At 40.7% G+C, this 27,179-nt stretch overlaps 2 protein-coding genes across 2 annotated transcripts in view; both read right to left on the bottom strand.

Moving 5' to 3' along the window:
• cacna2d1a (calcium channel, voltage-dependent, alpha 2/delta subunit 1a) overlaps positions 1-2,266 on the bottom strand; it is an 82,969-nt gene extending 80,703 nt beyond the window's left edge. Inside the window, 1 exon segment of the mRNA XM_051077592.1 lies at positions 2,013-2,266. Within this exon segment, the coding sequence (XP_050933549.1) occupies positions 2,013-2,092 (80 nt within the window). The 5' untranslated portion in view covers positions 2,093-2,266.
• A 9,859-nt stretch (positions 2,267-12,125) lies between these two features.
• The window catches only part of pcloa (piccolo presynaptic cytomatrix protein a), a 55,916-nt gene continuing 40,862 nt past the window's right edge, over positions 12,126-27,179 (bottom strand). Inside the window, exons 14-26 of the mRNA XM_051077675.1 lie at positions 26,945-27,123; positions 26,585-26,635; positions 26,322-26,452; positions 24,179-24,205; positions 23,021-23,114; positions 22,390-22,461; positions 22,055-22,301; positions 19,790-19,978; positions 18,544-18,685; positions 18,289-18,350; positions 17,315-17,449; positions 15,700-15,845; positions 12,126-15,459 (exon numbers count right to left, since the gene is read on the bottom strand). Of these exons, the coding sequence (XP_050933632.1) occupies positions 15,316-15,459; positions 15,700-15,845; positions 17,315-17,449; positions 18,289-18,350; positions 18,544-18,685; positions 19,790-19,978; positions 22,055-22,301; positions 22,390-22,461; positions 23,021-23,114; positions 24,179-24,205; positions 26,322-26,452; positions 26,585-26,635; positions 26,945-27,123 (1,619 nt within the window). The 3' untranslated portion in view covers positions 12,126-15,315. The remainder of the gene's footprint in view (positions 15,460-15,699; positions 15,846-17,314; positions 17,450-18,288; positions 18,351-18,543; positions 18,686-19,789; positions 19,979-22,054; positions 22,302-22,389; positions 22,462-23,020; positions 23,115-24,178; positions 24,206-26,321; positions 26,453-26,584; positions 26,636-26,944; positions 27,124-27,179) is intronic.

The raw sequence follows: 27,179 nt of genomic DNA, 5'->3' as shown, positions 1-27,179 counted from the left end.
GAGCTGAGGCAGAGAGAAGATGGACAGGGAATGAACAAGACAGAGAGAGAGAGCGATGAGAAAGAGAGTGAGAAGGGATAGAGGGAGGGCTGAGAGAAAAGAGAAGGGACATGAAGATCTGAAGCGGACAGATGCTGGCATGTGAGGTTAGAGATGGAGCCCAGAGATACAGTCACACTTCAAGCCATGAGACAGGAAGGTGAGAGAAAAAGAAGGAAAGAAGTTGAGAAACAGCACAGCAAGGCCGTGACATACTCAATGTAAATGTCTGTTTTTAGTCACTAAACACTGAGCTACTTAAGACATTGCTCATCCATGTTTCTGAATTTCCTTGAGGAAAACGCACTGGGTCAGTCTCTCCATCCTTACCCTTCTAGTTTCTCCATGTCTCTCTGACTTTCACCTTGAGGAGTCAGCATGAAGCTTGTCACTCAAAATCACCGTCACCACAAGAGTACACCAAGACTAAAGACGGGCTGTGGTTAAAGACAGAGACACTGTGAGAGTGACGGTAGAACTTGTGATTAATACTGGTGGCCAAGAAGCACATATCAAAATACAGACTGTGCGAGGTGACTGAGTATTTTCTAGTTTGATTCTGGCATCGTCTTTTCTCCAAAATTAAGTTTTCCCTGACTCAAACAAAGATCTCCTGCCAGCCTTGTTGTAAGTTTTATTATTGTTTTTCCTGTCAGATTGCCGGTTCCACTCAGCAAGACAAGTCTGTCAGTGAAAGTGGGTCTGCAGCTCGCCAAGCCTGTGTGAATATCATGTACACAACCCACAGATCAATCCACTTAGTGCCCATGAAATATAGGGAGTGGGCAGGCCACTCTGCTAGTCTGACATCATTGTACTTGGCCATTTGGCTGAGTGCCATCGTGGCTCTCTTGGGGACCGTACTCGGGGTGCATTCAAAACCCAAACGTTGTGTAGTCCTGCCTCCGTTAGAACCATGTGGAATATCTTAAACCTGTTGATTAAGTGTGAGGTGCAGCATGGTGGCTGAATAGGCTCGCACACCTACACGTTTAATTTGGGAACAGTATTTCTGTGACTGTGGATATATCATCTGTTACATCTATTAATGTTGCACTGCAAATATAGAGGTCTGGGTCAGGTGTAGGCAGATTGAGGTAGTGATATCTCAACTGAGCTGAAGTGATATCTCCACTTGAACACATCACAGAGTTCTCAGCTCATATTGTGGGACTTTTGCAACAAATAAGAGGAGAAAACATATGGATTCATATGGAGATGGATTATGACAATTTTTGACAACTGTGCACACATTAGAGCAAACTGGCAATCACCTTCTATGAAACCATCTGCTTAGCTATGAGTTTGAAACTTGTAAAACACTACTTTTTCCAAAGGAGTTTGGCCACAACAAGACTGTCCCACATGGTCTGCAGCAAAATGAGAAATACTTGTTTGCGCCCACTATTCTTTTATTTTGACACGACAGTTCTGGTCAGAGGTTTAACTACCCCCCCACACACTTTTATCTCACCAGCTACAATATCAACTGCCTCATAGTGTAAAATAAATCAGACGCATCCTACAATTACCAAAAAAACCCTACAAACTGTGGTTTTACTGTGTGTGTGTGGGGGGGGGGGGCTCTGAAGCACATTCAGACCTCAGTCTTGCTCCATTCCCGGGATGATTCATGTGACAGCAAGCCACATGTCAGACTGCCTGGCAACAAATGGACAGCAGCTTTAAATATCATGTCTCACAAGGTGAACTTGTATCCAAAGTAATATGCAATCATCATCACTTGGAGAAGAAGAAACGCGCTCTGCTTAAGCTGAAACCCTGGAAGTGTAGTGTTCCACCAACTACAAGTTAAAATAGAATCTAATTTATCTTGTACTTTAAACATATTTTTGCATCTCTGACTATTAGAAAGTAAAATCTTGACTCTACCCAAGCTGCAATTTCTGATACACACAGCACATTATCCAAGACTTTCAAAAGCCAACAGGCTGTTTTGAAGCTGTACTCACATCGGCGCTGCTGGGAATTGTTCGGTGGTTACAGACGAAATGGATGACAGGAGTAAAAGTAGGCAGACTGAGTAATCCATAGTTTTGTTTATTTCCCTTTTGATCGGGATCCAGACATGAGAGAAGATGAATAAAAGAAAAAAAAAAGCGCCACAATTCCACCACCGCGCCGTGCGTACTTCTCAGCCAAACGCCTCACACCGCCATCGGTGCGCGTTTGGAAGCAAATCTTATCTGGTACGTTTCCTCCACCCCCCCCCTCACCCCCTACACACACACACACACACACACACACACACACACACACACACACACACAGGCGGAGTTGAGGACTGTGCTTTTTTTTTTGGCTCCGCGACTGTGTGCGCGTGTCTAACTGTTAAGTGTGTACCTCAAACTGCGATAGGCTATTAGTGCAGATCTATGGCGTGTGTCACAAAATAAAAGGAGAAAAGGGGAGGGCGCAATTAGATCTTCAGCTTGGCCGGCGGAGCGGTGCCATTCCGCACACTGCAAAAAACATCGGAACCAGCTCGTGAGGTTCTTGCTGTTAAACACGTGGGAAAGTGTGTTAGAAGTGGGTGAGGTCCTTTTATATGTCGTGCGTTTTAATTTTCGAGGATTTCTTCTATGTCCCATTAAATTCCGTGTCCTTTCTAAATGGCTGTGGAGAGACTGATTTCTGCTTAATTTCAGTAAAGATTTAGACCAGGGTTTCTGTGAAAAGCCTGTTAAAAGTGGAAAACACTGAACTCATTAAATGCATTTGACTTAATAAGAAAGAGAAAGGACACTTATGAAGTGTTAATTACTCTTAATGACAATGTTTTTTGTTTTGTTTTGTTTTTTACAGTGTGCGTTTTTTGTGTTTTTGTTCCTAACACACAAATGGATTCCCGGGCGCCCTCTTCACCCATCACACATTCTTACACACACACAGCAGCAGCAGCAGCAATTAAACATGGATCTGTCACTTGTGGAGTCTTATCAAGGACCAGACACTTGGCACAAGCACCTCTCAACACCATTAATGGGCAGGTCTGCCTTTATCAACCTTATATGACCTCCAGCTGATGATCACCACAGTGCAAACAGCAACCAGTATAAAGAAGAATCATTTGTGTCTTTTTAGAATACAGCTTCTACTCTTGATGCAAAACTCTGCATCTACAGATTGTTATTTCTCAGTATGAAGCATAAATTTGCCTCCTTAACATCAGCTCCACTTTCCAAACAAAATCTGCCAAAGCTGTTAGGCTTTGTTCTCCCTCCCCTGCATCCTTGATAACAAGGATAAACCACAAACCAGGTGGGACTTCTGAGTGCACATGAGGACAGGCTTGTTTGCGCCTGGTTGCTGAAAGCGTTTTTCAGACCCTCCTGAGTGTCTGCTGCCCATGTCAGACTCAGTGAATCATCACAAGAAAAACTCACAATTCCCATCTAATAAAGGTCCCCTGTTTTGTTATGTATATCATTATAAGCCCCCATTTCATTTGCAACAGTGCAGTGCATCCTGCTTATGCAGAAATGTGATAATAAATTCTACTTGCTCCAAGGGCTGTGGCAAACTTAATATGAAGTGACGTTTCCTTTGCTGGGACAATCAGCAAGGTAAATACCAGAAGAATATACTGTACTTTCTAATGAGTTTCGCTCCACAGTCCCATGTCAGATACAAAACTAATCTCTGACTAATTTCCTCACAGCTCCTCACTTATTATGGAACCCCAAAGTTATTATTTCTGAGATTAATTTTTATCTACTTGTTTTGTATGTGTGTATATAGGTGTGTGCCGGGATGTGAGTTCACTTTGTTTGCCACAGAGGGTCACAACAAACGAGGCAAAGTGTTGCTCACCTTCTATTGTATGAATCCCACAAATAGATTTACTGTGTAAATAGCTGTTCACGTTTCCCCACTCAGGTTTCACTATAACACATAAAAAAGCTGAGCGAAAGTAAATCACTTCAGTGAAATGCTATGAATTCTGAAGACATTTGCTGAGAGAAGAAAAGCAAAAGGCACCATGTGTTGCCACATACAAAAAAAATCCAACACCAATCCCTCATGCTGCTTCTGTTTTTGAACCAGGCAAGCAAATGCAACACTCTCTTAAAAAGGATTATATGGGATTTTTCACAAGGATTAGTTTTGTTTTACAAAAGCCTCTCAAAAACAGCAAATGCAGTTTGACTAAATACATCCAATTCTCACAAATGATCCGATTACTGACACAACTGACTGTTGTTTTATGTAATATTTATCCTTAAAATGCTATAATCAATGTTTTCATGTCAATAATAAATCAAATGATTATGTGTAATATGAAAGGGGTCACCTGTAATGACAAAACAAAGTAATAATTATCACCTAATTCCGCAGTTCCTATCAGCTCTATGCTCCGTGTTTTTTGGTCTTTCAGCTCATTGTTTTGGATTTACAGTCCACAGCTTTAACCCTCTGTATGTAACCTGCAGCTAAAGAGCTGAACATTTTCTTCAGGAATAACAGAGCTAAAAGGAGAGCAAATATTGGACTGCTGGATATGTAAATAGGCAATTGTTTGCTAAGACATTTGCCAATTCATTCAATACAAGTGTTTAGTATACTGTGAAGGAAAAGGCTATGAATTAGGCTGTTTATAAGTTTGTTATTATGCACACTGATTGCATTTGTGCCACTAACAACAATCAGCAAGGCTGAAATGAACCATAAAGGTGGTTAAAAACTGGCTTCAGCTGGATACAGATGCTGTAAAAATGTTTTTGTTGGGCCTTTTAGATTCAACCCTGTGTAAAGGTTGTGCATTTCTCAGTTGTGCGGTTCACTGCTCTTTTATTTTAACCTGTTGACCACTATGCTACAGCTTGCTTCAGGTCATGTTTCTAGAAAAGAGCAGCAAAAGAGGTAAAATCAAGAGTGCAAGTGTGTGTAACAGGCAGCGACAGGGGGGTTGATGTAAAGGTTGTGTTTCTGAGTGAATTAGGAATGTGTGTGCGTGTGTATGTGAGTTTGTGTGTGTGCCTGGCAGGTAGCAGGTGTGGCCTCTGTCACCAGCTCCCAGCCCCACCCACCTGTACAGGGAATTGCCCGGCTGCTGTCGCCTAGCAACCCCTTTGCTGTCTCAACGCCGACTCCTCACAACCGAGCCACAAGGCTGTTGTTTTCGCGACCAGTGAGCGCACATCTTAAGCGTGGTCGTATGCCGGGAGAAGCACAGAGAGGGCAAAACAGGAGAGATAAATACTCAGTGTAACAAAGCAGAGAAAATCAGGGGGAATTAAGCTGCTGAGGAAATAAGAATCAACTTATGAGTGGGCAATTTCAATTTTAAATACATGCTTTTTGACTTTTCATTTGTACCACCAGATAAAACCATAGCTTTCAGTATTGGCTGCCCTTTAGGAAACTATGACACCATAATTGTAAGTATTAAGTTCATCCATCAAGCTATTAAAAAAATCAGTTTCAACTAACTCTCCTAAACTCTGTTTAATACAAAAGCAGAGATGAGGAAGGAGTGCTTGATAAGTTTTCTTTTTTTTTTTTTTTTTTTAAATGCAACAGCTCATTAAAACACATTTGCAGGGCAGAAGCTTTTGCATTTTATTTAAATAACATCTGAAATGCACCCACGGCCATTTTTCATATTAAATTGCACTTTAAAGTCAAGTAAAGATGACACACAGTGTTTTCTTTTAACCAACTCCTGCATTTGTGATTATCTTCTACCTTTTTTATTGCTGACACTAGCAGAAAAATGTACATTGTAAGCATTCAGAGAGCAGTCCATGCCTCATGACATGATACAATATGATAAAGCATCTGTCAAATCTGACTCCTGTCTGAAAAGTTAAAACATCACTGTCACATCCTCTCATATTTTTCAGTATCTTGCAAGACAAACAAATCGATGTGAACACTGCTGAGCATTCGCTAAAGAGGAAAATTCAAGAAACTGCATTCATGCAAAAATCTGTAATCATTTATTAATTCTTCTGGGTGAGTGTATTACGCTGGCAACAAATGATTTCCAAGTTTAAAGTTTAATCAGCATCGCCCCGCACAGTGTCTTCCTGGCAGAGATGAAGGGACATGTGTTTTATCCCCACATAATCTGACACGGATGCAATGTCAGATCCAACGAGAAGAGGTGGAACATGATGGAAGATGGATAAGCCATCCTTACAAGAGATTCAAATGTACCTCAGATGAAGTACAGTATAGCTGGTGTTTAAAAACTTTCTTAGAAAACTGTATTCAAGCTTATTTTAAAAAGGTACGGTCAAAAGATTCTGGAAAATATACTTTCTTTCAGAGCATTAGATGAAAAGATCAGTACAACTTTTGTGTCCTCACTAAATGTGAAGCTTGAGCCAGCAGCTACCTAGGCTAGAATAAACAATGAAAATGGGGAAAAAGCTAGCCTTGCCCTCATGTCTCTAGTCAAATATAATTAGTCAATTAACTTAGCTTAGTATAAAGACCAGAAACATCAGCAAACCTGACTCTGTTCAGTGGTAACAAAATATGACTACCAGCACCACTTGAGCTTGCTACCTTTATGTGTTAGTACGTCAGGAATATAACACTTACAAAACGTGTTTTTTTCAATTTAGTGTTTGTACAGATTAAACAAAGAAGATATAACATGTTCATTAGTGGGCGAGATATTGGTAGGTGGATTTTGTTACCCTTGGACAGAGCCCAGCCAGCTGTTTCCCTGTTTCCAGTCTTTATGCTAAACTAAGCTAACCCCAGTGACTTCATGTTTCTTATGGACATGTGATTAGTATAGATTTCCCCATAAGTCTTAGCAAGAGGTGAACAAGCAAATTTCTCTGACTGATTTAAGCTACATCTTTATACATTTTTAATGTCCTTGCAAATTCATAGTTGCTGTTTGACATGCTTGTCTTTGTCTTTGATAGGTCATCATCAGTAATGACACACAGCTTTTGTAGGTCACCACACAGACATCCAAAAAACCCCACATCTGTTTCCTCGTGTCACATTCTCTTCCTTGGTGATGGTAGCCATGGCTGCGCCTTGTTGACTCAGTGAAAGAGGAGTGATGGCGAGTGTGTGTGATATGATGTCTCGCTCAGGACTGGGGCAGCCTCAGTCCCCTCTGTGCACTGACTGATCACATTACTATTAGTGAAAGCTATTCTGTCAGGAGGAGAAGTTATGGCCCGGCGAAGGAAGGCCACAGGGTGAAACAGGCATCCAGTGACAGGAAGTTGGCTTCAGGGAGGATTTGAGGTGATTGGACATGAAGGGTCTTAGCTGTCCTGTTCAATTTTTTTTTTACTTACAAAATCTTGTTTCCTTCCTACAAAATTATGTTTTTGCTTCTGTACTTGTCAGTGTTGTCATTTGAAAGATACTTTATTTCTCAACAGAGTGAATGGTGACAAGATTCAAAATACAGCCTTTGGTTTTACCACATGCACAGTAGTAAATTGTCACAAGTGTAACAGGTGGCTCTGATAAATGCCTTTCTTCCTCATGCATAACAAACTTTTGGATCTTCTGGAGCTTTATCTTTTGATAGTTTCAAACTCTGTTTCTTAATTATGTTATTTTCCTAGATTCTGGCATCATCTAATATTAAGGCACTGACATTAGTCCCTGGTTAGCACTGTCCAATATTAATTTTCACTGTATCTGCTTGACCCCAATTCATATCCAGCTTTAATCCCTTCTGAAACAAGAAACAAAGTCTTAAAGAACAAATATTTCCAACTGACCTCTCAACTGAATGTTGACGACCCCTCTTTGGACATCAAGCAATGTTCGATGGATGTGTGACCCACGCTTGACCTTTGATAAGCCGATGCATCCGGCGACGTCACCTGATGCGGCCTCTCCAGATCTCTGTCATTTTGATCAGCCTCACCGCTCAGTGAATCACAGACACAGGGCGACAGCGGTGCGTTTCCAGCCCCCCCCCCCCCCACCTCCACCCATCTGATTCAGGGCACATCTTTGAAGGCAAAAGAAGGGAACAAACATCTTTAGAAGTGAGGGATCTGAGGGGTCCATCAGAAAAAGAGAGCGAGAGAACAGAGGGAGAGGTATTGAGAACAGGGACAGAGAGGGTGTATATGAAAGGAACATAAAACGAGAGGGGGAGACAGAAAGGGTATAATGGAGACAACAGAGCGGGTTCTGGCAGGGAGAGCCTGGCATCCTTTGATCACATTTTGAGCGTTTTCAGCAGGAGGCACATGAGAAGTCAACCACGCTGTTCACAGGCTGGTCTCACAAACTCAGTTGTACATAGGAATATGGGTGTAATAAGTTAGATAATTTCATCAATAGATTTGGATGAAAATGGATCAAAGTGCTTAAGTGAAATTAATGGAAATGACTACAAATGTTATTATTTTTACAGTGGTAGCCTAGCTCTGTCTGGAGGCAAAAATAATCAGCCTGGTAGTATCAATCTGCTTGTCTAACTCCCAGCAACAGTATGAATAAGCATATTTCCAAAAACCTTGAACTATGTCTTCCAATACACAGAATTTCAACTGTGAAGAATTTGGTGTTTTAAATCTAGTGTGCTGTGACTGAATTTCTGAATACAGCCAAATGTCAAACTTTCTGAATATAACTTGTGGCAACACCTCAGCGTTCATCTATATTTAAAATGTTTTCTCTATTTAAAAGTACAGATGAGACTCACTGCTGCTCTCTGAGCCACGTACAGCTATCACAGCCGCTCATGATGTCTGCAACAGGTGTCCATACAAAGATTATAATTACACTGGATCATCAGCACGATGAAGGGTCCCTGCGTTAGTCATCATCAGGCTTGGTCTGTTGATCGCCATTTAAGAGCAGGGAAGTGGACTGCCCAAAGGAGCTGAATTGCATGACTCTATTCTGAAGTTCCAGTCTGAGGCTTTTTTTTTTTTTAAAGCTCAATGTCCAGACTGAGGATCATAACAGTGGTTTGGACCAAATGCCTGATTAATTCTAGTTCATCTTTTATCACAGAGGCTGTTTAATATTTTACTGCTTTTTAATACTGTATTTTTTCCCACAAGAATATTCACATAAAAACATTTTAAAAATGTAAAATGTGGATGGATAGTTTGTTAAAATTTAAAAATAGTTAAATGTCCTGGTGAAATGCACCAACAGTCTAAGTATCATGTAACTGGAATGCCACCATTTTCAGGCCAAATCGTGGCCTTTGTCACATCTAATTGCTGCCTGCGTTGCCAAAGGGGAGAATAACGATTTTTATATTTTTCTCTCATTCAGAGTCATTTCCCTCATAAACATGTAGTTTTACTTTTACTGTCAGAAACCTTCAAATTTTTATAGGCTCACTTTCTGTTTGATTAGATCTCTGGTGGATAGAGTACAGACTAAATATTGTACAAGCACTCAAAGTCTTTTGGATGTCTGATGAGAAAATGTTTTCTGTGGCGTGAGGAACTGAGGTGGGTATTATGGAAAAAAAAAGCTCTCTTTCAAACTCATTTTTATTTTGTGACAGACTCAGCAGACAGGAGCAGGTGGTTTGTAGCTGCAGCTGCAGAGTCATCGCCCAGCAGGTGCTGACACATGCACTCCATCCAGACTGTCTGTAAACACACACACACACACACGTGTGCGCACACACACTCAACATCAACAACTGAAAATGCATTCAAGCATTCAGTGCATTTGTATCATTTTCCTTTTGATCTCTGGGAATATGAATTTGACAGATGGGGAATACACAGCAGGTCAAAGGTTCAAAAGAAATGCAAAACAAAAAGACTCTGGGTGACTCTGCAAAATGGGTTCCTTACTCCCCCTGCAGGCAGGATTATATAAAACCCCTAGTTTCACAGAACATTGGCTTAGGATATCAAGACAACGAGTTCCCATTAAACATCACGCTTTCAAAAGAACTTGCACAAAGCATGAAGATATTAGTATTAATATACCAACATTGGTTGCATGACAAGTAACACAGAGCTAATCAATCAGAAACTGAAAATTGTAAAGTTGAGAAATTTTACACTAAAATGGATAAATATGAGTTCTAATAGTGGATCAAACCTCACCCTCAATCACATGACATTTATGTTATAATGTTGCAGGAACACTAAAATAAAAATGAGAAATGGATGACAGAAAGACCTCTGATGTAGCTCATGAAATTCAAATGTTCCCAGTGAACCCAAATGTTTTTTCCAGTGTGCAAATGTAAAAATATTTTTGTTGCTGGTAACATTTGCATCAGAACTTGAATATTTTAAGCCTGTCCATCATCATCAGGCACAAAAACAAGCCAAAAACACTTCATTTAAACACATGGCAACCTCAGGAAATAAACAACACATGTTCAGTCTTAAAAGCCATTGGCTGCAGCTCAAAGTGACAGTTAATTCCTTTTCATTGGCATCATTGTATTTCATCAATGCATCCTGGCAACAGACACAGTCCTGAAGTCTTAATTACTTGGCACATCTGTAAATTGTAAGCCATCCATGGCCTGAACTCTGAGAAATCCCTGATCACACAGCAAGCCAACACTCTAAAGCTTCCTTTGCTTCCTCTATGCTGCTGACGCTCATTCTCATAACATATGTTGACCTCTAAGATGTTAACAGTGGACAGGACAGCACACAGCCGCTCATTTCTACAAACTTATATTGCCTCACATTGAGTCACCTCTGACCATCACTGGTGACCAAAATATAAAGAAACCCTGACCCAATCCAAATGTTTTCAAACTGACAAATTATATTTAATGAAGAATTCTAAATAACAGTATCAATCATCTTCAAATACAAATATTCATCATCTACTTAACAGCTGATTCTATAAACACCATTTTAATCTAGCACAGCACTATGGTTGTGATTAGTCAAACTGTCAGGAAATATATTTCATGAAGTTAATGTCTTCACTGGCTTTTCAAGTGCCTTGGAAATGTCTCCTCTATCCACTGACAGTGCACAAATCAGTAGTGCTGTTTTAAGACTACAAAGTGAGAGGACTGATGACACTCAGAGTTATGAGGCCACTTAAAAAGTACACACATGGAAGTGGATGCACTGTACACTCCTGCTGATTCTTCTTTTTTATGACTTGCCAAAGCAACAAGAGGACATATTTGATTTGGACCAGCTGAGAGTGATTATCTGAATAGCATCACAAATGTTGGGAGATAGTACAATGGAAAACAAGGACAAATAAAAAGTTGCTTAGCTAACAGAGGAAATGGACTGTAAATCAAGGTGGACATATATAGGGGCAGCTGTACTCAATATTATTGGGGTGTGTGGTGCATGCAAACAAACTGAAAGCCAGATGAGGGAGAGGGAAACTGAATGTTACTAGCTTAACTAGTACATGCAGTCAGACCAGGTGAGCTAAATCTCCCTGATGATTTCAGCAAGGAGAGAGATTGGAGGGAAGCCAGTGAGGGAAAAAAATGTTGCTAGCGCTTTTTAATGGAATATATTCTAAAATGTCACAGCAGGAAAAGCTCAGGTGTAAATAATAAAATTAATGACAGCTAAATTAAGTTCTTTGTTTTCAGTGTCGACACTTAATAGTGACACTTTGATAGTTGCAGATAGTTACAGTTATTAGTAACATGTAAAAACACAGGTAAAAAGAGAGTGTCTATAATAGTCAGAGCAGCAAGAAATACAACCAGGTTCTTATAAAAATCACACATTACCTGTTTTATCGATGGAGGCGTTTGGTCTTGCTTAACTGAGAAACTGAGCGTTAAGGCCTTGAACACACAGGAGGTGCGAATTAAACCTCTCCTTACCGTTCAAGTTGGATGGAGCTATTCGATAGGCGAAAGGAGCTGTCAATCAAACAGAACACACCCACCCTCACAGAATTGAGGAGAGCTCTAATCAACGTGTAAGTGAAAACACCTGTGTCTGGGGCTTGCCATAGACTTGTAGTTCTTTGGACTAACCCTGAGGGAAAGTAGATGGCGCCATCTTGTGGTCATATCCTGGTACTGCATATCATTGGTAAAATATCTACAAACAAGCTAGGACTCCTCTTCGAGGGTTTTAAAAGTAAACACAACCCAATATACAGTACACATCAAAGGCGATACACAACAACACACGTCATTTGTACTCATATTTAATATTTAGACATGGGGCAACAGCCATTTTTACAGCACAATTTGCATAATTTATCAATACCTCCTGTATACAATCACAAAACCATGACAGTAGATTTTTTTCTGTTTACTTACAAGTGAAAAACCAGACAGGTTTTACAAGCATAATCTTTGTACAGTCAGCATACATCATTGATAATTTCAATAAGTTTTCCTCATAATTTTCCTCCTCTATAACATTTTGTTCTATATCTTTCTCTACCTCATTCTTTTTTTTCTTTAATAATATCTGGACACAAAAATAGTATGAACCACCAACGAAACATGCAACATCCAGTGTGAGCACATTTAAATTCTCCTGCAACTACTTGAGTTGTTAAGATTTCCACAAGACTTCTGTGTGGTTAGACTCTGGTAAACCTTTTAGTGTTTGGTGTAAAGGGTCGGGTTAGTCTGGGTCCCTATAGACAGACGTAAGGTCGTTTCCCAGTCTATCCACTGTACATTGATCAAGAGAAAAACAACTTCCTGTTACTTCTATGATCGCACGCCTTTTTTATTTGTCTGCTAAAAGACCTATTGCTCCCCAAAACCCAGTATAAAAAAGCTATGTATTTACAAGGTTGGAAATAGAGAGACGGCATCTGTGTGTGTCTGTGTGTGTGTGTGTGAAACAGAGTGTGTATGTGATTCTGTGTGTGTAACGAGAGATTTTAAAGTCGATATTTTTAGACAGACGACACTTAAAAGAAGGGATATGCATTGGAGCCAGTGACATGCATGGACTTGGTATGAAAATGCTACACACACAAGCACATGGGTATAAAAATAAGAGAAAGAAAATAACACACACTGACCTCAAAACTACTATTGTTTTTAGGTATAACGTTCACTGATTACAATGTTCTTTTTTTTTTTTTGGTCATGTCTCATACATGTACTGGAAAATGAAACAATTCAAAGGGGGAGTGCATAAAAAGATGGGAGTCACTTGAATAGGAATGTTAATTTTTTCTCATCTTGACTCATAACTACGTGAAGTTCAGGATCTCTGCATGTTAATTCCCGTATGTGAGTGTGTGTTCGTGCACAAGGGCAAAAAAGTTGGTTCTCTGAGTTTCAGGCCCTCTAAACATTGTAAACAAGCACTACATTGTGTATAAAAACAAAATTTCTCAACTTTTTTATATGTACACCTGATATGTACTGTAAACAAATATAATACAACATATGAAATAGTCTCACAGGCAATAAATAAAGATTCATACAGCAATAAAAAATAATACATTAAATTAAAAAAATCATATTAAAGCAGTAACCATTTTGAGGAGGACATAAAAACACAGCAGTGCAAAAGAAAAATCGATACAAATGTTTCTTCTCTCACAAAGTGTCACATGTCTGGCAAGTCAAGATGCAGCTACCACCTTTATACAGTAGATGTTGCATAGAAATCACTCAGATATTGAATTTAGTTTCACTGCTAAGTTTGACTGAAAATGGTGAATGAACCAGCTGTGCCACTCCTTGACCCCCATACAAGCACTCAGGATGACCCTTCTTGAGACAAAATGGGCATAATATATATATCTAAAGACACAACATTGCTGTTTGAAGTGAAAGTGGTAATATCAAGACAACACAGATTTGACAAAAAAGGCTGGGACAAAACATCAACATGCTACTGTAATATAGCATTGTCGTATCTCAGAGTGATGATAGTGGTTTTTATCGTGGATCGTTTCCGGCACATTTGTCTTTTGTTCGCTACAGTACCTCCTGATGTTGTCATCCATTCTTATTTGCTTCTCTACCTCCTCACCTTGATTGAAAAAAAAAAATCTTGCTATCTTGTCTTTAGCTTTGTTTTACATTCTAAGCGGGAAAAAGTGCAAAATACCACAAAAAGCGTGCGTTGGTGAGTTGACTGCCCTTGCGAACGAAAAGCAGGACTCGTGTAAGACTCGTAATGTGCTTGGATCTCACAAAGAAACAAAAAAAGCTTAAATCTCAAACGGTTGGTGTCTCACATTCTAAGGGGCATCATGGGTAAATAAAACCTCTATGTCACAATCATCAAGACTCGATTGTCTGTGATAAAGATATCTATATATCTATCTATATATGTTATAATTCATTTCCAGCTATGACACTTCACTATATACAAGGTGAACCTTAGAGGTGATTTTTTTTGTGCAGAACATGTGGCACTGCATACCAAATAGATAGACTCATGCGCACAATATATAGTGTCCAATTTGATATATATTCATATTTATCATTTATCAAACAATAATTTGATAGAACTTAGTTTACACTTAAGGTGAAAAAAAGATGGGAACAAGTAGTTGTTTTTGTTAAGAAATTCAAAAACATGCTTGCTGAGATCTTTTTTTTTTCCTCTTGAACTGGAATGCTAGGTAGTGTGTTATAAAATATACTATGCTTCCTTTCCAGGACAGATTTTTAAGTACTTAAATAATTGAGGAGAAGACAAATGATAGAACACTATGCTAATATCATAATACAAAAATAAATAAGAGGTCTCCATAGGGGAGTCTTCAATATTTCATTCTCAAAATGCTTTGTAAATCAATAAAACTCTGTGGGTCATAATAAAGAAATGAGGAAAAACCTTTCATGGATAAAACATCTAAATAAATAAAATTTGATCTACAAGTGTGTCCATTCCCTGTATCTATTAGAATTAAAATTTCTCTTCTGTGTGAGTGACTGTGTAAACTTGTCATAAATAACTGTGTACACGTGTGTGTGTGTGTGTGTGTTTGTGAATTAAAAGTGTGTAATACCTGGTTGATTCCGCACTTGACCTCCGAACTCAGCACTTGTGTTCTTCTCAGCCCCCCAGCCCCCAGCTACACTGCTATACACATTATGTCCTGTAAACATGTGTTAATTTCCTGTAAACACATTAATTCTTCCTCCAAACTTCCCGCATGACAGAAATCATCACCATAACTCTTCTTTTTCACCATCCAAAACTCAAGCCCTGAAACAAAAATCGAAGAAAGAGATATTTTGTCCCATCCCGTACCCAAAAACCACCCTTTCCTCCCACCCTGCAAGAGTGGATCAGTGTTACAGATGTTAGACCTAAGCGTCCCCAGATGTCGGAAACCTCCTTGTACCTGCTCAGGTTTAGTTTTTTATTTTTTATTTTTTCAAGTCTTCTTCTATGAGTGGATCTGGGCGGTGCTGGCGAGCAGCTTGTGCCAGCTCACCACTCGCTTGCGAAGGTCGACTTTGTCTAGCCAGACGTAGGCCTCCCCGATCAGGGTCTTCTTCACAAACTTGCCACCATTGGATACCAGGAAAAGCTGGAGAAAACCATGAAGAACATGTCTCATGACTAAGCAATTCAAAGGAATCCACCAGGTTACTCTTGAGGAAATACTGAATCTAGCATCATATTTACCATACAAATCATCTAATTCTTAGCAAGAAAGTGTATTTCCCTAAAAGTCAATACATTTCTTTTGCTGTTTGTATGATTACAGATTGTCCATATTCTTAAAATCTATGTGTGTGTGTGTGTGAGGAACTGAGGGTGAGTTTACCTGTAGAGAGTGTCCGGTGGGGTTCATACAGAAGCGGAAGGTTTCGTTGAAAGATGGTTCTCGGTCATGGCGACACACTCTGGTCTTCTTCTTGATTATCCTTTTCTGGGTGGCAATGTTTACTACATATAGCTTCACATAAAGATCTGTGGACGCACACACACAAACACACACACATCATTGTAAAGCTAACATCATGAGTCCAAAGCCCTTTATCTTCTATCTTCTTATCTTCTTCTATCACTTATTGTTCCACGATATTTTTCAGGTACTGTATGTCGTATGTGTGTGGATGTAATTTTGCTATGTCATATCCGACTCATGTTTCGTGCATAAGTTTTCCACATTTTTTCATGTTTATAGTGTTTAATGATATAATAAATAAAATCACAGAAACAGAACAGAAATGCCTTCATGCATAATTATGCAAGCATGCACCCTATAGCCATACTGTATTCAGACACTGATTTTTTTTCACAGTAAAAAGAGGACTGTAGTTATTGCTATTCAAGGTGGGTGGAGTTCCATATTTTTCTGCAACCAGCCAGTAGAGGGCAACAAGACAGCTGTAACTCTGAACACTCACTCACATTGGTTTAGGAAGTCAAAACCACATAACAAGCAGAAAACAAACTCCAATCACCCAACAGGTACAGATGAGCATAGCCACATTCACAATAAAATGTTAATATTATGAGTCCATGTGGCAGATTCTTTACTGCAGAACAGCCGCATACTGGATGTCGATGGAAATAAAGTTTTGTATGCAGATCCCATCTGGAAGCAAATGCAAATTAAACAAGTGGCAGGCAGCTTGGGTATTAGGATGTAAACATTATGAAGAGGCAGCAAGGTGGGTGGCAATCTGTGAAAGAGAAGCCTGAGTTGACTGTGTGCACCAGAGACACGTATGTCCAGTCTTTGTAATATTAACAAAATAAAATATAATTAAATAAACAAATTAAATATAATTTGTCTATAAAATAGTGATGAATTGTAATATCAGGATGTTTTACAGCTTTCAGTTTGTCAGTTCTAAAACTTTACTATACAAATTAATACAGTAAATGTGTAAAAATGAAAAAAAAAAAAAACTTGAAAACTGCATATTAGATTTGAAGTAAGACAAATGTGAGAGTTACTGTCTGTAATTTTCGCTCTCTTCTCAGCGTTGTCTCTTGGCATTTCTCTTGAAATCCATCCACTGCTGGTGATAGTCAAAGTTGCAGTTGTATGTATTCATCTGTGAGCTACTCTTCTCTTTATAGTGCCCGTAACCTTGCACATATAGTACATATATGATTGAAGGGTAGGTAAATATATGTCCAATGCTGCTTTCCAAGGGAATGTTGGCTAGAAAACACTATCACACATCGTGTGGCTTGGCATCTAGAAAAGCTGGCTGGGATTTCATGGCATGTCAGATGCCAGTCTTTCTAAACAAGTGTTTGTGTGGGCTTCCCAGCTGTCAACTTCAAAAATGATATGTATCACATAAAATTGTGAGGAGACTGCATGTTGAGACCTTATCAAAGTCAGTTCTTGTGTGTATGCGAGTGTAAATGTGAAGGTGCATGTGTGCTGTCATGTGTGTAGTTAAGTTATTGTCCATTACCAGGCAGGTGGTCTGGAGTCTTGAACTTGTAGGTGATGTTACGACACTGAAGAATCTCAAGGACCAGGTGCTCACCCTCAGTCTTCATCTCCTTCTTCAGAGCGATCTTTATTTCCCCCATTACCTGGGATTTACCTAAATACACACACACACACACACAAACACAAATTAAGTCAGTCATTATGAAGTAAATAATACACTACATATAGATAATAATAATAATAATAATATTAATATTAATAATATTAATTTTGTTTCACAGCTACAAAAATTCAATGTCCATTCTAGTCTTGCTCCTAGTATCCCTGTTCTCCCATCTCCTCTATGAGACCGCCCTCTACTGGACACTAAGTGTACTCCCATGATGAGTAATGTCAAACATGGCTCGCAAGCAATCACATTTATTTGTTTAACAAGGATGGGGAGAAGTTATAAGGAGCTCTGCCTGTCCAGTTGTTGCCTTGGCAACTGAATGGAAATGACAGTTTTGAAAGCTGGGTCAACAAGACCCTGGCAAATGGTTAGGGTAGCCTGTGTGTGTGAGTGTGTGTCAAAGAGTGAGACACACTGACACAAAAAGCCTGAGAGCAGTTGATAAAAAGAAATGAAGAAAGAGTTCAGATAAATGTAAATGTATTAATGTGTTCCTCTCTCTGTGTGTGTGTGTGTGTACTAAGCCTCAGTCTTTGTTGTAAAGGTGAGAATGAGATAGTGAACCTCAAGTCTTTCTAGCCTTTTAAGGTTATCTTTGCACCTCTGTATTAGTCATAATTACATGACTCACCACATCACAGGCAGGAAGGAGGAATGAGGAAAATGAGCAAAGATTTGAAACAGTCTGAAGCTTTCCGAACAGATATGCTAAAACCGTTTTGAGCTTTTCAGCCTTTAAATAACAAAAAATATGTGTATTAGTGTGTTTGACATCCATGCATCAACACTATCATGAATGTACACACACATGTATGCCTTACCGTCACCATCACTGAGTCCCATTGATGATTTCATCACATCTGTTCCATTTGGGATCTTTCCACTATGGACAGAAGAAGCAAAATCAGAGAAGTTATTAAACCGCACAACAGATATTTGATGTATACAGTATCCATTGCTTTGAATGGAAGCAGGTTTGTCTGAGAGTAGTGAGAGTAATGGTAAAGCATCAGCAACACACTCAAAATGTGAAACTGGCAGCCTTTAAGATAAAAGTACTGAATAAGCTGACTCACAATCGGGGCACCTGGAAGATGGCACTGTCCACCTCATTCGTCTCCGCTTCCTCGTCCAACAGACTGTAGGCGCTGCCGCTCAGGCCGCTGTCCAACGAGGCCGCCGTGACCGGGGCATCGCTGGATCTGTAGCTCGACCGAGCTGCGCAGAGATACGACCACATCCATCACGACAAGACAAGGACAAGAGACAAGGAAGAAAAATTGCACCTCTGCCAGGTCCAGGAATGTAAAAAACTAGGGCCAAGAAGCATTAGTTAATATCTGCAGCGGCTAAAATCCATCATAATCAACTTTAATACTTGAAACTTGAAAAGACTGAATTGAAATGAATAGCACAGAAACACTGAGGACTAGCAAGAAGCATATGGACAAACAGTGTACATAGAATCTTTCTCTCAGACAAAGACAAGACAGTAATAACCCACATATAAAGCTTTAACATGAAACAGACAAATAAATCCAGAGACATATCACATAGATATGTTTATGCAGACCAAACAAGAGGCACGTAGACCCTAGTGACATTGTTAGTCTACTATATGAGCTATTTATAATAATCTAATATCTCAGTCTCAGCATTGATTTATTTTAAAAGGTTAAATTACATCAATATGGGAGTTTAAAGGATCTTTAAGAGAGTAGTTTTTTTCCTAAATGTTAAAAAAAACTTTTTATACACAACAAATTTTAGATGTGATTCTTTAAGAAGTGCATGTTTCAATGTTTTACATTTCAACATTTTGCTCTCAAACAGCTGATCAGGCAGTGTGATAAGAGTATGAATGAGAAGCGTGGATGTGGTGCAGAACAGGATCCATGCTGACACGTTTTCCTTTCAGGCCACTCAACACAATGTCATTGACGGATTGCAAAGGCTCACTAATACCAGTTCAATGAAGCAAATGGGGGAGTCATGACGCAGCAGATGTGGCAGTGGCACAGTGTTAACTCTCAGTGAATCATATCACGGCTCATTCACAGACATTCATTTCCTGGTATTAGTGAACTGTGTCGGTGGCCGTGAAGGAAACGTGCCTCACTGCATGAATGTCTGGTGATGTGGCTGAGTGTAAACTTTCTCTCTGTCTTCCTGTCTCTCTCATTAGCTTGTAAGACTCCCCTCTCTCTTTCTGCAGGTGTGCGTTAGTAGTATCGCATCCTCTCTTTCTCTCACTCTCTCCCCCCTTGCTCCATCTGTGCTTCAGTCACACGACAGAGAGGAGACTCTTGGGCAAACTCTCACCTCCGGTGCTCTGCGGCCTCTCTTCCGACACGGCTTTCCTGAGGGTCAGGTGTCTGCCGTCGCCTCTGCTCCCTTTGGCCGACTCAAACGATGGCAGGGCGGGCAGCCAATCGGACTGGGCTCTCTGAATGGTGAGCACGCCCACTACGCTGTGTCTCTGGTGCCTCAGTGAGAGGTGGCCTCTTTGGCCTGGATGTGTTTTGTTTTCGGAGGCGTAGGTCAGATGTCAGGGGGGTGGGTCAACACCAGGAAACAAAGGTCATGGGGTCGAAGTTCAAGATGGAAGGGGTCGGGGGAGGAGGAGCGAGATGGAGATTCAGAGAGCGGTTTATCTTCACCATGGCAACCAGCTTGACTGTCAATCACATGCAGCCACAGTGTGCAGTGCACATACGCCCCCTCCCGCATGTCATGGGGCGGGGTGTGCAGCATCTACTGAGGTGCATTGTGGGTCCAGTAGTTATTCAAACAAAAAAGAGGGAGTGGTGGACTGCATGCACAGCCATCACAGTGGAGGAGCTTCAGAAAAGCTGGTTATTGCTTGTTGATAAAAAGAAATAAAAAAATAACTCCAAAAGAATAAGAAAATAAAGATACCAAAAGAGGTTAATGATATTTTAGGGAGGGGGGTTGGGATTGCAACTTTCTCCTGTTTTAAAGGTTGGATAATCAATCCAAAATATTTCACTGCTAGCTGGCAGTGGAAACCTCTCTTGGATTCAGAAACTTTTTCCATTAACTAAATTTGTGGTTACAAAGTTTATAATTTGCTGGTTTTGTCATCTAAGAGAGAACTGGGACGTCACTGTGCTCTGACATTAGCTTCAGGATATCACCGTCAACTGTTTCGTTTTCCTTTTATCCCCATACTGTCATACTACTACTTATCCAAAGCTGAGTTAATGTATTTAAATCACAATGGAAAACAGAAAAATATAACTTAAACCTAGATAAAAGTTATTATCTCTGTTTAACTTCATTAAATTAGTGTTTAAAAAATAAAATGTATAGCCTCTAAAATGTATTTATGGTTAAACTTTTTAAATTAGCCTTATATAAGCAACCATTATGCCTCTTTGGGTTCACTGAAAGGATGTCAAACTTAGGAATGTCAAAGACAGTGTGCTATAGTACAGGTGAGGTGCTGGCTCTACACACTTGTGAATACATACAGAAGAGAAGCGGTGAGAGGTTGACACACTGTGACTACGAGGGGGAAGAGGACCAGAGGGTGTAAAGAGTGAAGGGAAACCAAGAATAGAAAAGGAAATGAAAAGAACAGAAAAAAATCTAACTCAACAGAAGGTAGAACAGATGAGTGCGAGGAGGCCATGCTGCGTAGGCTTTATTTGCGTCTTGGTTTACTTGGTTGGAGGCGTTGCGGCTGCTGCTGCTGCTGCTGCTGCTGCTGTGACTGCTGTGGGGCATCGCCCGTTGCTATGGCAGCGCCTCCGCTGCTTCCAGTGCTGCCATCCTGATGATGTTGCCGTGCGGTGCTTTTGCCGGAGCGTGAAGCGCCGTGCGAGCGAGAGTGTTGGCTGTGTCCGTGGCTGTGGCTTTGGCTCTGGCCCTCGGACGGGGAAGGCTTCGATGTGCCAGGGCTACTGTGAGATTTCTCGATAGTGGGCACCTGCGTGTCTAAAACAACCAGATTTACCAAATTACCAAAGAAAAGCTGTCTTTTACTTTAGTGAACTGAGGTTGTTACCTTCTGTGTAACACCTGTGATGAATAAGCTGCTGGCTCGCGAGATACTGCGTCTTGCCAGCATGGTAAGTCTATAATCGTCTAACATCCTCATTAAATTTGATGCTTATTTTATTGAATTCTTTTATTTAACATTCAAAGCCTTCCACGGCCACGTTGCCCTCTGTGTTAGGAGAAAGTTAGAGGGAAGCTAAGGCTAGGCCTCTGAGCTGGGTGACATCATGGCAACCAAGAAAACAGACCATGAGAAAGCAAAAAGCATGAAGCTGAAGCTATGATGGGTGAGCAGGAGCGGGCAGAGGAAGGTGCTGGACGAAAGAAAAAGGTTGCAGAGGGGGACACAGGTGGACAGAGGTGGCCACTCAGATAGAAGGAAAAAACAGAAGTGAGACACAGTGACAGGAAGAGAGCACAAAGCAAGAGAAGAGTGAAGAACAAAGAGCAGATACAGAGAAGAGGAGGGAAACAGAAATAGCAGAGAAGCAGACGGGCACAGAGGGTTGTTAGAGGATGACGGTGATAGAGTCGAGCAAGTGAAGGGAATTCATCGTGTCCTACCCTTGGCTGGATCTGGAAAGATCCCGTGGCTTCGGCTCTTGATGACGGACGATTTCGGCGAGTCCTGATTATCGTGCGAGGAGCCGGTGGTTTTCGGGGAGGAGTGCTGCGACGAGGGTTTGGAAGAACTATGTCGGCCCTGGCCCGAGTGGGAACGCCGGTGGTGGTCACCCTCACTCTGCTCCTTCAGGGGGAGCCACCGCGGGACGTTGTCCAGCTGGGTGGTGTTGGACAGGTCGATAAGGACCTGGGAACAAACAGCAGTTTAATGAGTATGCGCATAAACAATGTATTGGTACACTACTGAATGAAAACTGATATTGAAAGAGGCTTACCTCTCCTAAGAAATCATTAGAGGAGCACTTGTCATAGTCCCACACGCTCACCTCCAGGGTCTTCTTCCTCAGCTGGAACACACACAGACACACACAATTAAGGAGTTAGTGTATCATTATGGTAACCTATCTTGGCTGAGTGCACAATAAAATGGCAAAAATAAACCTTAAAGAAAAACATGTGCAGTCCTTCTGACAACAGAAGTTCATAAATTTGTTACGATTGATATGGGTCCAACAAATCTAAAATGGGATCTAAAATGGTATAATTAAATCCCAATGGCATATCCATCTGCTCTACTAAAACCAGTGGCCACAATACTAGTCAGCATGCCAGCAGAGAAAAGGCAGTATTTTGTGTTATGTTTTGTATCATTTTAACATGGAAATTGACACATTTAGTGTCCTTGTTCGTACCTCTATTTATTTACTATTTTCTGTGGAGTTATAGAAAGTATATTAGCCATTAAAACACAATCTGTATATTACACTGTCAAATTTTTTAGATGTAATAGGACACAAGGTCCACGGTGCTGGCTCACATTGCTACTTGTGTGCGAACCTTTGACCGCGTAAAAACAGAGGAATGATGCTGCACGTGTGTCACGGTGACTGAGTGTACACACAGTACCTGCTCCAGGTGGATGTTCTTATAGATGACAGTCTGGTTCCACTCGGGGTTGAGACTCTTGCCCGCGTGTTTGGACCTCCTCTTGTTTTCAGCACTGGGGGGAGGGGTGGTGGTGGGGAAACACATCACAACATCGGTCACAGACACGCAAAGGTCCCGCAGGTTTAGTGGGACACCACAGTATATCGGAGAAGGGCACAATGTGACAGTAGAGGGGAGAGAATGAATGCGATGCACATTGTTGGGACGGTAACGATGTATGGGCCTACGTGCATGGTACGGCAGGGTGCGATGTCAGGGTGTGCTGCAAAAAAGTCCATTTTGATGTCCATCAAGTCATTTAGTCTAAGACAAGTGAAAATGTACGCCAGCAAGGTTAAAGTTCATTAATTTCTGATTAAGTCAATTTGCAGTGAGGAGAAACAATACCAATGTCTGACTGACTTTATTTCACCTGTTTTGGAGAAAAGAATATTAGACAATATTCACAGCAGACTGGAATAGAATGAATGACTTGTTAAGATGGATGTTTTTTGCAGTGTGTAGGGTTTGATTCAAGATTGTAGGGTATGAGTAAGTCTGTACGAGTTAGTTTGGTAAAGACAAGGACAATCTGCTGTATACTGGAAAATAATGGAATGAATAAGGACTGCAGAGCAAAATAATGGGAGTGTGTACTGAATGTGGTGGGGCGTCGAGGGTACAGTACGATGTTGGGGCACGATGTAGGACATTACTGAGGGATTTCAATCACAAAAACAGGGACAAACTAAAGGGTGTCAGGGTCAATGTTAGGGTTTCAAACTACAATGGTTGGGAACAAAAACAGACCATCTACCAGGAAAACACAAAAGTTAGCTGGGAAAGCGTTAATTGTCAGCACAGAGGACTATATGTTTATATGAGTTATGTTAAAGACATAGTAAGGTGTTAATATTAAGGGATTTTTGTCCTCCACAATGCAATGCAAAGTCTAGAGGTGAAAATATGGGGACTAAAAGAAAATGTACAATTTATCCCGGGTGAAGGGAGTTAGTGGGACTGAGCTAAATTGCTTGTATTAATAAGCTTCCGATCCGTTTTGTTAACCATCACCAAACTGACAACCAAATTTCAACCAAAATAGAACCAAAGTGCCAAAGTGGGCAAGTCACATACCTGGCATTCTGGACAACCATGACCTGACTGAGGGGGTCCAGCATGCATTAAATATAAAGAACAACATACAGAAACAATAGTCAGAGGGAGGGTGGGGGTCAAAGAGTGTCTGTGGACTGTGAGTGCGAATGTGGGAAGGGGAGACTACTGTAGCAAGGTTTAGTGTGTGATTCACTGACTGTGTGTTTAGGGAAAAGGGGCAAGAGCAGGGAACTGTGGTATGCTGCAGCAGGTGGTGGATTGAATTTGTGTTTTAGTGTGTCATGAATGTGCGTAAAGAGGGCTTTCAGGTGATGTAACGCATCCTTTGGCAACCCTAGTGGAGATCTGAGTGAACAACTGATTGCATTTACAGTACAAATCTCTGTTATGTGAATGGAATTCAAAGTCGTTGGAACTAGGACTAGGACTGGAACTTCACTTTACATGTAAGCACAAAATCTAGTCTAATTTGTATTTACATAGTTTTTTAGCCAGGAAGTCATCATTACTCTACTAAGTCCTACTGTATATCAAGTGGGAAGTGATATTTTTAAATGTGACTACATGTAAGTATTAACACTTGGCTGAAAAAGCTACAAGTTGTGGTGGTCTGAGCCAAATTTGGAAACAAATGTACAGTAACTTTGCAATTCAAACTGGAATTATGCTTAAACATCTTTGTGAAACTACACAGAGAGGGGCCTTATGGGTAGGTAGGTTGCAGAGGCTCACAGAGGAGCACACCTAAAAGATCTCTCAATGCAGAGTGGAAACTTGCCCCTCAAGTCAGCTGTTAGGTCGACAGAACTTCCTGTTGGGAAGCTTTCTCTAGTTTTTTCTTTTACGGTTTAGAGGCACTCAATTTAGCATGGTACTGTCACTTAATTTCTGTCACTGTCCAGTTGATTTCCATTTCCTGATTTCTTCTATATTTTGCCTGACACTGTTTCCTTGTGGGCCCTCACATTACAAACCCAGTACCCAAACATTTGCTTATATAAAGCCAAGAGAAGCATAATTCCAGCTTTATGCATACTGAGTTTTTTCCTCTTTCTTGGTTGCTGTGTATTACACCATCCAAATCACTGCAGGACCTCCATTTGGTTGCCGGGAGATCTGTGATGCATCTGAAAAGCCTCTGCATGGATTGCAACTGGTGCTTCGCTGGCTGTGAGATTGACCATGTATACACATGTAGCATATACACGATTATGTGCACACATGCGCTTAAATGTGCATGTTTCCGTAACTACTTTATGTAGTGTTGGCCACAGGGCGTGTGGGTGCCACTGTTATGGTGACTTATGCTCAATCGTCTAAAATCCACTGTGGTGTTTGCATCTGAGCATATGTGAAAATTGAAGGACTGACAGAGTGGCGGCTACAAAGCCCACAGCCATATATTATTGCTTTTATCTGAAACAACCACAGCAAAAAAAAAAAAAAACAAACAAAAAAAACAACTCTGTCTCGGGGGATCTCATACGGCAGAGAAGGTGGGAGAGTCAATTACATTAAAGCGCAATCATAGAGAGAAGGGAGCCCTGGATGTATGAGGGAGTGTGGATCATATTGCAAGTAAATATGAGAGCTATTGATTTTGACTGCACTCACACCTACAGTAGAGCACCCATCAAGAGGGGGCAACATCAACACAAGTACACTAAACCTCATATCATTTACATAATGTTTATGTCGTTCAGCAGCAATAGGGGGCTGATGGGTCCCATAACAAGAACAAGTAACTGGAACATTATAAAACAAAACATTTAATGGACCTGATGTGTAGTGCAGGTGCTATGGAACTGATACCTAAGAAAGATCATGTGCTGCACATTGAAAGATGTCATGGTAAGCCAAAATCAATTGTAAATCGATTTTAAAATGAATGGAAATTAGGTTTGAGCTTAACAAAAGTGGCTGCCTGCATAGCCTGGATGTCAATGGGAAAATCTAAGCAGGTATACTCATATTCCTTCTCTTGAAAAAGACAGCAAACAATGAAAAAAAAGTCACATCTTACACACTTCTATCTCTTTTTATCAACAAATTTGGTACACCTATGATATTTTTCTTATCTTGTACCATTAATCCTAAACTGACCTTGTTCTTTTTCTGAACTATCTGAGGTGTGCTCGCAGGTTCCACACCCTTGACTCACCCTCTCCCTGGTAGGAGATACACTTTAACAAATGGGTCCGAGTAGCCGTTGTTGTCCCGCGGGGCGAGGTTTCTGGCTTGCAGGACGTGGACGATCAGGTTGCCGAGCTGCTTGTCGTAGTGGATTTGAAGCTGCAAGAGGAAACACGCTGAATTAAAATGGATTCAAATTTGAAATGCAAAAATACACAGTTAAAATAAAAGTGATGGCATTTTGTACCCTTAGATCTACAATAATCATATTTCTACTTAAAGATCACAGACCTGTATCTCGCCAGAGATGGGGTGGGACTGGGTCTTCGTTACCTCTGCAGTCTGTAAGAGTTAAAAACAACATGCTTAGATTCTGCTAGGAAAAATCTGTGCATGGGGACTTTGAGTTTTCTGGTGGGTGTTTATACTGTACACTGTGTACTGTGCTGTGCTGCACTTCACGCTTGAGGCTAAACTTTCAGAATTGATCTGTTTCAATATTCATTTTGGAGAAGTTACAACTGGTTTTACAAGTGCTTGCTTTTATTTTTATATTTATATCACAGTTCTTTGGTGAATATTGATTAGAAAATAAAAGCTGTGACCAGAACTATCCACTTTTAAAAAGTGACTATCCTCCCGTGGACTCGCCTTGCTGCTGTGGCGTTTCTTGCTGACGGATGGTGAACCCGGCTGAGCGGGACTGGAGGTCGCTGAGGTGGTGGCGGGCAGGCCTGAGGAAGAGGTGGGGGCCTGCTGCTGTGAGACTTTCTGCAGCTCAGCCGCCAGCTGCTTCGGATCAACACCTGGAGACCTGGGAGGTCTGTCACCTATAGGGTGCATGCATACAGCCATAAATGCAGGTCATCATCATCATACCTACACA

The sequence above is a fragment of the Lates calcarifer genome, linkage group LG18, assembly GCF_001640805.2.
Source record: "Lates calcarifer isolate ASB-BC8 linkage group LG18, TLL_Latcal_v3, whole genome shotgun sequence".
Taxonomy (NCBI): Eukaryota; Metazoa; Chordata; class Actinopteri; family Centropomidae; genus Lates; species Lates calcarifer.
Note: the sequence above shows the minus strand (reverse complement) of the source record. Positions and strands in the feature narration are given on the sequence as shown.